Source organism: Condylura cristata, unplaced genomic scaffold (assembly GCF_000260355.1).
Source record: "Condylura cristata isolate star-nosed mole 26May11 unplaced genomic scaffold, ConCri1.0 scaffold00012, whole genome shotgun sequence".
In the NCBI taxonomy this organism is placed as follows: domain Eukaryota; kingdom Metazoa; phylum Chordata; class Mammalia; order Eulipotyphla; family Talpidae; genus Condylura; species Condylura cristata.
In genome coordinates, this window is record NW_004567113.1 from 11,690,980 (window position 1) to 11,703,232 (window position 12,253).

The window sequence follows — 12,253 nt, forward strand, 5'->3', positions numbered from 1 at the left end:
GCCCTTCATATAAATTGCCTTGTTTCATCCTGTGACAGTCATCTGAGATAACATTCTTGTTCCAGTTTTTTTCTCAAAGATTTATTTATTTATGCATACAGAACTGGGGTACAGGCCAGAGGTGCAGGGATAGTGAGAGGATTCACCAGAGACAGAGTGGGGAGCAGAACCAGCAGGTCAGGAGAGGTCTGCCAGCCATGTGGGTCACCTGCGGGGCAGGGATCAAACTCATGCTGAAGTGGCTTTAACTGCTTAGTGCTGTGCTTTAACCTGCTGCGCCACCAGGGAGGGCCCTTGTTCCAGTTTTATTGATTAAAATATAACTGAGTTTCAGAGAAGTTAGATCATGCTCCCGGATCATGCCATGTTCAGCTCCTGTGCTGCTAGCCGCTAGACTGTGTTGCCTGTGCCTCCTAGTTAGCACCAACTGGACACAACTACTTCCCAGCTGGCCCCTCGAGATCACATGACCTTATTATTTTCCTATAGGCCTGGTCAAACCTCCTCTAAAACGGTCTCGATCTGCACCTGATGGAGGGGATGATGAAAACCAGGAGCAGCTGCAAGACCAGATTGCTGAGGGCAGCTCTATAGAAGAGGAGGAGAAAACAGACAATGCCACCTTACTGCGCCTGCTAGAGGAAGGAGAAAAGGTACTGTGCTTCTAAAATGTAAGGATTGCATTTAGGTAACTTGTTTCCTTTGTACCGGAGTAGGTGATAGGGTATTTATCTGGTGGCAGCAGTACCTGTAATTAAGGACAGTGTTAAATGACCTTTTGGGTCCCATTCTCCCCTTCTCTCACCTTCAGGATTTTCGGATCTGAAGCTCACTGAACAACATCAGGTTTCAGCAGACATAGGATTAATTAATTCATGGTCTTCCTCTAAACCCTTCACCATACTGAAGCTCTTTCCATAATTTTCTACTTCAGGCCCCTTGACACAACCAGCCATCTCGCCTTGTATTTTCTTTCTCACCTCCCGAGTTAGCCAACCTGTGCTATCACATACCCTCGTATTAACCTTTGCTGTCCCTCACCCACAGAACACTATTTTGCCTTTGCATTTCTCTGTTCACCACCTATATCCTGCTGGCCTTTCCAGACTCACTCTACCTACCTGCCTGAGTCTCTGCATCAGAGTATGCCTTGTATTGATAGTTCACTGCACCTCTTGTGTTAACTCCTTTGCTCTGTGCATTATATTTTCTGCTCCAAAAATTCCCCCCTCCCTCATTTGCATAACTTTGATCCTGGGAACACTTTTGATGCAGCCGAATTTATCTGGGTGTCTCTAGTTCCCAGATATAGGAAACTGCCCCTGTCCCTTTTGTCAGCTCAGGTTTGGTTAAATGCCCCTCCTCCAGGCTTTCAGATGCCTGTGTCTAGCACCTTTTGTGATGCTGTGGCTGTTAGTGCCTGTGTCTCTTCCCCTAGATAGCAGGCACCAAACACATCAGTATTTTTCATGTAGCATTCTACTTTTTTTTTCATTACTGAAGTATTTCAACATGGTGATGGATATTGACTTAGATTTGCATATTTTAAAATATTTTTTTCTAATGATGTTCTTATATAACCTTTTAGTCTCACGAGTACAGTTTTTACTCTAATAGCTTTAAATTTGAATAGTACAGGAAGTATTCACACTGACATTTTGTTGACATTTGTTTGACTCTGATTTGGGTGCTGATTTTTTTTTTCTCCTTTGACTCATGTTGAAGCACATTTAAGTAAAAAAAAAAATTTACTAAGAATTATATTCTGCCTTTTGGAAAGAAAACAATGCTTACATTGAGAGTATTAGAAACTCCCTCTTCCTAGGAGGAAAATACAACTTCTGCCAAGTTTGGCTTTTTACAGTGACACTAGATTCTGCCAGGCAGCAGGATCCCAGGTGGAGAGAGAACAGGGGTAACTCCCCAGTTCCAGTTTCAGGCGTGGTTATAGAAAGAAAGAGGAAAGTAAAGTGTATGGAAGAGAAGATAACCAACAGTTTCCTTTTTTTCCCTTTTTCTTTCTTAGAGTTGACCATTTTATTGTTTGGTCTGTGGTTGTATGGAGTTAACATTGGTTTACATCATTATTTCAGAGATACAGGATCTCTCCTCTCAGGTTATCCCTAAACCTTACCCACCACCAAAACATCCATTGTTAATCCCCATAGTTCTTGGGCTCCCTCCGCTTGGTTCTTGCCCCTCCTCCATTTTCCTTCCCCACCCACTCTGGTAGCCACGGTTTTGTAATCAGTTTTCTAGGGTTTGTGGTTAGTTTGGATTTAGCTGCTCTTTTGTTTGGTTTCTCTGTGTTCTGCATATCAGTGACAACATCCATTATTTGTCTTTCTCCTTCTGACTTATTTTGATTAATTTTGTTTCCTCCACTTCATGCATGTTGCCACAAATGCAAGAGTTTATCTTTTTGATAGCTGAGAAATTTCCCATTGTATAGCACTTCTTTCTGATAGTGTGTATTTGGGCATTTCGGTTGTTTCCATATATTGCCTATTATAAATAGTACTGCAATGAAGATAGGAGTGCAGTTTTCCCTTTGAATTAGTTTTTTTGTCTTCTTCAGGTAGATACCTAGGAGTGGAATTTCTGCATGGTATGAGTGGTCCATCTTAGTACTTTGAAAAATCTCCATACTGTTTTCCACAGGAATAAACCAGTCTATTTCCCACTAGCAAGTAAAAAGACTCCTTTTTTTCTCCATATCCTTGCCAGGATTTGTTGTTTCTGGTCTTTGACATGACTCCTGCTCACAGTTGTGAGGTGTTTTCAATGTGCATTGCTTAATAATAAGTGACTATGAGCATGTGCCTGTATGCCATCTATATATGATTTTAAACAAGTATCTATTTAGCCCGTCTGCACATTTTTGGTCGGTTTCTTTGTTTTCTTTTTATTGTGGTTTATGTATTCCTTTTAGATATGGATATCAGCCCCTGTCAGTCGTATGTTAAGTAGAATTTTTTTCTACCATTCAGTATGGTACCTTTTTGTTTTGTTGACAGTTTCTATGTATTTTATGATCTTGGGTTCTTACCTCCAAGTTCTTATCCATTTTGAGTTGATTTTGGTGTGTATTGTAAATGTCCAGGTTTCCCAACACCATTTATTAGAGGCTTTCCTTATCATAGATTAACTGTCCACATAAGTGTGTATTTATTTCTAGACTCTCAGTTCTTTTCCATTGCTCTGTGTATCTGCTTTTGTTTCAGTACCATACCGCTTTGGTGATATGTTTTGAAATACTGGAATATAATGCCATTCTTCCTCTTTTTTTTTTTTTTGGCCAGAATTGCTTTGGCTATTGGTCTTTTGTTGTCTATACAAATTTCAGTAATGTCTTTTCTGTTTCTTTGGAGAATGTCATCGAAACTTTAGAGATTTTGTTAAATTTTTATATTGCTTTGGATAGGATGGCCATCTTGCAGTGTTTGTGGTTCTGATCCATGAGTAAAGTGTATCTTCCCATTTCTGAGTGTTGTCTTCTATTTCTTAAAAGAAGTGTTTCACAGTTTTCTTTATATAGGTCATTACTGCCTTTGTTAAGTGTATTCCTATGTATATAATTCCTTTTTAATTATTGTAAATTAAGTAATTTACAATATTTCTTCAATAATGCTTTCTTAACTTCATGCTCATTATTTACATGTAGGGAGGTAACTGACAATTTCTAACATAATTCATTACAAGTGGATGAAATATTTTGAAATTTATAAGTGAAAACCCAGAAGCCCAAGGGAATTAATAAGCCACCAAATCTACAACTTAGTGATAGAACTCAGATTATACTCATAATTTTTCATTTCTGCAGGCCTTTTTCTCTTAATCATCTTGCCTCACAAAGGGCATTATCCTAATCTGTTTCCTTTTCAGCCAAATTTGTTACATTGGTCGCTCTCCTTATTTGTTTACCACTTATAGTAAGTAGTATAGATATGTTACCTGGCACATAGTACTTAGTACTTAGTACAAATATTGGCAGAAGTGCATTGATGGGGGGAACTGAGAGTGGAAGGAAGAGGTTTGGAGAGATAACTGAGTAATGGATATGAGTAAATTGTTTCCTTTTCCTGAAGTCAACTGCAAATCAAACTGCAGTCTTAACTCTTTCTTTTTAATATCTAATAGACAAGCATAGTTTTATCAGATGTAACATTAAAAAAAAAAAAAAACAACCTTTCGCTTGGTATATCAAAAAAGAAATCTAAGTCCTAAAAAATACTTTTTCAATAAATATGTACGGTGTTCTTTATAGATCCAACATATGTACCGCTGTGCTCGAGTCCAGGGCCTAGACACCAGTGAAGGGCTACTGCTTTTTGGTAAAGAACATTTTTATGTCATTGATGGATTTACAATGACAGCAACCAGGGAAATAAGAGATATTGAAACTTTACCTCCAAAGTAAGTAAATTAATGAAAAGATTATTTTCTACTTGTTATTTTTAAATAGCAGTGTTTTTTTTTTAATTCTGTGTTTTCAGTAATGTTAGCTCAGTTTGTGTACCTCTGTCTTAATTTATTCACCACAGGTTATAGTTATTTCAAAGAAATAATGAAAAATGTGCATTATCAAAATGAAAGCTAAATAAAATTTATTGCTGTGCATTAATAACATTAGACACCATGTTCCTTGTATTAAAATTTGTTTATTATTGTGTATTTATTCCTTCTTAGTGTTAGCACAGGTACAGCTGTAGAGAAAATGCAATTTAAACTATATAATATTAAATGTATATATACATACATAATATTCTTAACAAGTGTTAATGTCCTTCAGAGTCAGGAATTAACTCAGTTTTAATCATCTTCCTTTTCTTTTGTAAATCTTGTGATGGAGTGACTGTGACAGTGAAAACCACCAAGTCGAAAAAGTCAAATTTATGATGTTAGATTTGAAATTTAAGATTTAGCAAGTCAGCAGCCTCTTTTCTTCTCCTTTATCATTTTCAACATATACTTGTCACTGTTGCATTCAGATACTGTCTCACAGTTCAAGGAGGTATTTCAAAATAACTATTTTAGCAACAATTAAAAACTTTCATTGACCTTCCTCCATACAAACATTTTAAATTGTATTTTGTAACATATATGTCAAGTATGCATATGTTCATGTTATATATTAAAACATTTTCTTCAGTCTACTTAAAAGCTCACTTTTTCTTCGGATTTCAAAAGAAATTAAGATGTTTTCTTGGGCTGTTGAAAGTTTGTAGGCCTGGGCACTATGCTGTATGTGCATAGTGGGGGCTCCTTATATGCTAAGTCGCTGACAAATAAGTCTCTTAAAGAACTTTTAATCGAATATTCTGATATATTGCCCCCACTCCATTTATAAGTGGAAAGTAGCACGCCTTTGTTGAGCAGTGACTGCTCCTTGACTGTACTTTCGTCCTTTGTCTTGTCACCTTTAGTATGCATGAGCCTATTATCCCTAGAGGAGCCAGGCAAGGCCCCAGTCAACTCAAGAGAACGTGCAGCATTTTTGCATATGAAGATATCAAGGAAGTACATAAAAGGAGGTATCTCCTACAGGTGGGTTGATTGGGTGGTACGAGATATTTTGTCATGCTCCTTTCTCCAGAAGAGGCATTATTATTATTATTATTACTTTTCATACCACACTTTATTTTCTCAATCACATTGTGTTGCAGATAAATTACTCATGATTACTGATTTGTAGCAATTCACCTTCATGATTTGTCATAGGAAAAGAGGCATTATTTTAAAACTTGATGTGTGCCATGAGAATCCTTTCCACATTACTCGTTAGGTTTGGTTACATGGTAGATAAACTCAGGTCACATATTTTTCTAACTCTTATCACATGGGTGCCTTATTCTGTACAATATATCTCTTTCATTGAAACACAGTCTAAACTTGAATGATACTCAACTGAAACTACCCAAGTCAAAAGTAGAATTGCCTTTTATATGAAAATTGTGTTCTTACTATAATTTTAGAATTACTTTATTTTCCCATTTTTCTATTAATAATTTTAGTAATAAATTAAGCATAACAAACTGATTTTTTGTTTATTTGGTAATTTATCTGTTAAGAATTTGTGACTAAAAATCTTTAGTATATAGATTAGCTTCTTTGACATTGTAGCTATTCATAGTGGAAATATTTGCATATTACTTGTGTTTTTCTTCTGTCTGACCTTTTCAGCCTATTGCTGTAGAAGTTTTCTCTGGAGATGGACGGAATTATCTCCTTGCTTTTCAGAAAGGAGTTAGAAACAAAGTCTATCAAAGGTATGCTTTTATAGGAATAGTTGTAAGTATTTATAAATATTTTTAAGTACCCTATTAGGAATAGTTATGGGAAGAGATAGAAGATAACTAATGCCAGTTTAGCCATTGTTTAAAAATCTAGAATTTAAATCAGTGAATTAATTTCTCTGAAGAATATATTTCACTATTGTCTGTCAGTCTCTTGAAAAATGACTCGTTATAAAGTAAATATTAAAAAATCAACAGGCAGCTATAAACCAGATATTCCGCAGTGGAGAAGAGGGAGTTAGGATCAAAACAAGGGTGAGAAGAGCACAAGGGACTGTGGTGTGGCACATGGGAGAATTGGTGGTGGGAACTCACGGGGACTATAACTGAGATGAGAAAGCACACATTGTACAAAAATGAAGAATGATGTAAAATATACATAAAGTAAATGAATGAAATTTTATGAACAAAAAAAGAAAAATGACTCTAACTTTTTGAATGATGATATTCATTGTGTACTACCATATTTCCTTTTGATACAGTAAATAGCACCAAGAACTACTTTTATAACTAAGTCCTGTGGTCCTGTTCTCTAAGTGGAAAATGGATGATGCTACAGTAGCAAAATTCTCCAGGTTCAAAATAACCGCTTTCGTATTTACCAAAAACAAGACAATGTCATGTCTTGCTTTTGCATACAGATGTGAATTCAGTTAGGAATTGTATTCATCTGAGGCCTTCTCTGATCTTAGAACAAAAGTTGAAGACCTTCATTCTTGGAAAAAGTAGCATAGCCAAGTAAAGCAATTAATCTCACCTAACCACATTTTATTTTACAAACTTGGTTTAAATATACCTTTTAAAAGAAAAGCCGTTCAAAGCACATCCATGGTGTTCAAAGATATTTCTTTTGAATGAATGAATAATAAACCTTTTTTTGACTGATCACACGCAAGACTTACTCTTGTTTTTTTGAAGATAGTGTAGTATGGATCCTGACAGTTCCCCTAAGAAAGGAAGTTTTGTATTTCAAATTGCCCCTGTGAGCAATGACCAACACCAGCACGCAGGAGTAGGTTAGGTCTTCAGAGGAAGTGCCTATGTTATTGATCATTAATGCCACATGCTTTTAGATATCAGAAGAACTAAGTAAAATTGAAGTTTTTATCTGGCCTACTAATTTAAAAGGTTTCAACTCTAGGAAATTATTTGCTCTCATAACTACAAACTGTTAAAAGGAGATGAGTTTATCTTTCTCTGAGAAATGCCTGTGTCTATGCCTAATTCAAAGCTCACATCTATTCCAGAAATTTTTCCATAATTCTCTTTTGCTTTAAAAAAATATGTGTTGACATTGTGAGTAACACTGATGCTCACACTAGTGCTTATATCCCACTAGTGATGGCTGTATTCTATCATTTTTTTAGCTATCATTTTTTTGCTGTCATGTGAGTATACAGCTATTAAATACCTTCTAGATCTTTGTAAAATTGTGTCAATTCCTGAGAATCATTTCAGCAGGACCTTTTCATCCTGTAATATGGTAGCATATGTAAAAATCCAAAATAATAAATTTATCATAAACCTTTATATTTGGCTTTGGAAGTCATTGTTCTACCCTCTTATAACAAAGTATTCTAATTTTCTTGGATTCCTTTCACCTGTCATTTAGTAGGTATTGGAGGGGTAAATGCAACAATTAAAGTCTGAATGAATTGTCCATTTTTTAGATTCCCACTAAATCTTATTTGTTAATTTTCTAGGTTTTTGGCTGTTGTGCCATCTCTAACTGACAGTTCAGAATCTGTATCTGGGCAACGACCGAACACAAGTGTGGAGCAAGGGTAGGTTTTTGTTAATGGTAATCTAAGACAGTTTCTCTCTGTGGAGTATTGTTTAGTATTTGTATTGAGTGTCATCTCTGCCCCTCCTCACCCCAGTGGCTTACAGAGGTTTTTTAAAATAATAAAATCTAGAAGGAAAATAGAAAATGTATGCATGATGACTTTCATCAAGTTAATGTTCATACTTTGATCAGTTCTCTTCTGTTAGGCATATGTGTGTTCCAATGAATTGAGTTCATACGATAAATACAAGTTTCTGTTCAGCTTCTTCAGTTTATTATTACATGCTTTAAAAAATTCTTACAAAACATTAATTACCTATTCATCCTGTGTATGAGGCATTCTTTTATTGCATATTTCATCTTTATTGGATTTCCATTTTATAATAATGTGTGTTTCCTTTTTTTCCTAAGGTAAATTTCCTTTATTCTGTAAATAGTATGAATTTAGTACTCTTACTGCACAAAACCAACCTGGTTTCATAAAAATTATACACATTTGTGTTCTACTAATAGTGAATAAAGTTTTTTTTTGCCTCTACTTTGTTTGCTGGCTTTTCATATTTATTTTTAAATTTAAAGGATTTTATAAAATCCTTTTATTTTTTTAAAAGTTTCAGATTTTTAATTATTAATAAGTATGAGCACTGTATTTGTTAGTCATCTGAAATAAAGTGTCTCAGACCTTTGCCCATTTTTCTACCTTTGGATTTTTACTATCAGATTATATGGGATGTAATTATTCCTTTGCTTGTCATTTTTGCAAATTATTCAATATTCTCTTAATTAATTCTCTTAATTTTTAACATTTAAATGTAAGCTTCTGTTTTTTCTGTGTTCAAATCTCTTTTGAGCTGCTTTTAAACTTAAAAAGTCCTTCTAACTAAGAAACCTATTTCAAGACTCCATTTACCTAGCTCCATTTGTAGTCACTCTGAAACCAGTATCTCATAATCATTTGGAAAGAAGCAGTGCTTTTGGGCTACATGTTATTATGGCCTAAAAGAAAAGGAGTTAAAAATTTAGTAGGGATTCTATAATTTGTAAATAAAATTTGATTCTAATCTGTGTTCACCTAAATAGACTAAATTCATTTATTTTTTTCTTAATTTGTTGATTTTATTTTTCATTAAACAAGATTTAGTAAATGCAAATGCTAGCTATTTACTTTTGCTAATCTCAAAAGCACTTTCTGTTCCTAATCATCCATGTTGTGGTCAGCATAAATGCAGGAAGTGAGGGGCTCCCTTAGAGCCTGTAGGGCCAGATTTTCACTTGTAAGCAAGTTGCTCACACTTTTATTGCCTAACGAACATTCCTTGTGCCATTTCATTGTTCTTGCTACTTTCTGTGCTGAGTTTGCAGTTTTAAAAGTCTTTAAAAGTTCAAAAGCAAAAAGTAGAAATGTATCTCCAACTTTAATTAGCTTTTCAACTGTCACCTTTCTTATGAAGTTAGGAGTGAACATAGATCACTCTTTTTCCAGGGCAAGTATCAGTACATTCTTTTTGACTAGTGGAAAGAGTTTATCTAGAGTAAAAGGTGGTTGGTATCTGTGCTGTTGAGCCAGTTATGTTTATGACTCAAGATTTAAAAATCTGTAATTTAATTTCAGACAATAAAATATGTAGCTAAGTGCTTTCTCTGGTTGAATGACCAACTCACAATCTTCAAATAATATGTTATCAATATTATAAAACTTAAACCTTAAATAGGATTTTATAGAATTCTAGGTAAATCTATCCTAAGGAGCCTTTAAATGATGCAAACAGAAATGAATTTGCCTGTCTTAGAATATTCATATTTTTACTCACTTTTTCCACATACGTGCTAAGCATTTACGGTGTATACACTATTGTATAATATTTCAGTTATCCCAAATAAATGTACTTAAATAACAATTTTTATAAAGAGAACATAGGATTATATCAGTGTTTTTCAAACTTTTTTGCCATGACCCAAATTACTTTCTTGCATCCTACATTATGCAAACTGAGTTACTAAGCTGAGTTACTAAAACAAAAGTAACAGAAAATAATTTCCCTTAGGCTATGTGGTATCTTCTAATGTTCCCTGTTTTCTTCAGTTCAGTTCTTCATATTTCATAATCACAACCCTCTAAAACTGATTTCATGGCTCACTAATAGGTGCCTCTCATAATTTGAGAAAGTAAAACTTGCAACTTTATAATTAACTCAACCTTAACATTATATTGCCTACTGTTTACTTAGTTATTTATTGTTTTTAGATCTGGGTTGCTTAGTACCTTGGTTGGAGAGAAGTCCGTGACTCAGAGATGGGAGGTAAGCTTAAAAATAATATAAGCTTCTTCTTAGTTTGTGGTTAATGGGCATAAGACATGCTATTAAGACCACTTTATAATACAAAAAAATATACACCATGGAAATACTGTTTTTGTTCTTTTTAGGAAAAAACTATTTTATATAAGAAACTGACCTTACACCTCATCTTTTATGTGACCCAGTGGAAATAACTGATGGTTCTAAAATGAATCTTTATTTATCTTTCCCAAGAGAGGTGAAATCAGCAACTTCCAGTATTTGATGCATCTGAACACGCTGGCTGGCAGGTCGTATAATGATCTCATGCAGTATCCCGTCTTCCCCTGGATCCTTGCAGATTACGACTCAGAGGTAAACCTTAAATCATTTTGTGTTAGTAGAACACATTTTCAGAAGCAACTGAAAGATGGGGCAGTTGCTTCAATTAAAAGAGAGTTTTAACTTGGATTTCTACAAATTTTATAGAGTTGGCCAACTTTTTAAGGTATTAATAGTAATATCTTTTGGCTCTCTCAAGCTGTAATTAAATGTATTTGTACCCACTGGTTGGTATCAGAACCCTTCTGTACAGTTTGAATTGTTTACTAAAGTAAGACTAAAGTCACTCTTATGCAAAATATTCCTGTTACATAGGAATTTTTTACACCATTCCAAGAAAACGTGCAAGAAGAGTTTTGATGTTTAAACATATATGTGATTTAGGTTTCAAATTCATCATCAAACTGTGTATGTGTAAATGTTAGTCTCCCTGTCTTCCTTGGCCTCCTATCTGGTAGAGATCTAGTTCAAAAATTAACCAGTGCCTAGAATAATCAAGTTGAGGTTTGGCCCTAGATAAATATTTAAAAAAAAAAAAAAGTTACTCATTCTAAAATTCAGAAATTCATTGGGCTTTCTCATTCACAAGAATCAGGGATGTTTGTTTTTCTGGTAGTTTTATACACCTGAATATTTCTGTTTGAAAAAAATCTTAGTTTAGAGAAAGAATGGAAATACACCCTTTATATAGACAGTGGTGAGTATATTCCACCTGAATCTGTATTTATGTGCATCATTAGTGTGTATTCCTATGTGCACATTAAATAATTCTAGTAGAAGGAAAAGATCAAGTCAGGTGTGAAGATCGATAAATTAAAACTAAGTCAATGAAGTAAGCTTAAGCGACAATATAGATATTTTCAGAGGCATCAAATCCAAAAAGAAGGCAGTTTTGTGAGGAAGGATTGGGGAACTGCATCACTTTACACTTAAACATGTAGCTTGAACTGTGAGGTCCTTGAGCACAAGGCTATCTTAGATATCTCTCAGTTCCCTACCTATAGACCAGGTCCATAATATACATTTCACCGTTTGTTAAATTCACCAAAAAGAAATAGGTCTCACTGCTCAACCTTAGTCTACTGACACGATTCTGGTCTGTATTCCTATCTCTAGAAGCAGCACTACACTACTGTCCATGTTGTCATACAGGCTGGAAACTCACTTATTTCCCTACAGCCCAATGTCTACTCAGTGGCCAACATGCCTGCCTGTTAAATGTCTTTCTAGGTTTGCCCTTTGACCCTGTCATCATCGCCAGTCCCTCACTTCAGATTGCTATCATGGCTGTTCCCCTCCCCTTTCACCTCTCAATAGCTCTGCCCACTCTGCCAAGAGTTCTGCATGGTGCCCTGCATATCTCTGCCTTCTTCCAAATTCACCTGGCTAGCTCCATTTTATCCTGCATGACACAGTTTCAGTGCATTTGCTACCTTTGGAAAACCTCTATTCCTTCCTCTCCTTTCTCTGCTCCCATACTGCTTTGCAGCTGTGTTATGCTATTTTCACTTACAGCATGTTGTGGTCATGATTTTTTTTTTACCCTGCTGTGA

General features: G+C 35.0%; 1 protein-coding gene across 1 annotated transcript in view; it reads left to right on the forward strand.

The window, feature by feature from the left end:
• The window catches only part of WDFY3 (WD repeat and FYVE domain containing 3), a 173,107-nt gene that overhangs the window by 127,945 nt on the left and 32,909 nt on the right, over positions 1-12,253 (forward strand). The window contains exons 44-50 of the mRNA XM_004681148.2: positions 490-653; positions 4,268-4,416; positions 5,427-5,547; positions 6,184-6,269; positions 8,000-8,080; positions 10,328-10,382; positions 10,614-10,733. Coding sequence (XP_004681205.1) covers positions 490-653; positions 4,268-4,416; positions 5,427-5,547; positions 6,184-6,269; positions 8,000-8,080; positions 10,328-10,382; positions 10,614-10,733 — 776 coding nt within the window. The remainder of the gene's footprint in view (positions 1-489; positions 654-4,267; positions 4,417-5,426; positions 5,548-6,183; positions 6,270-7,999; positions 8,081-10,327; positions 10,383-10,613; positions 10,734-12,253) is intronic.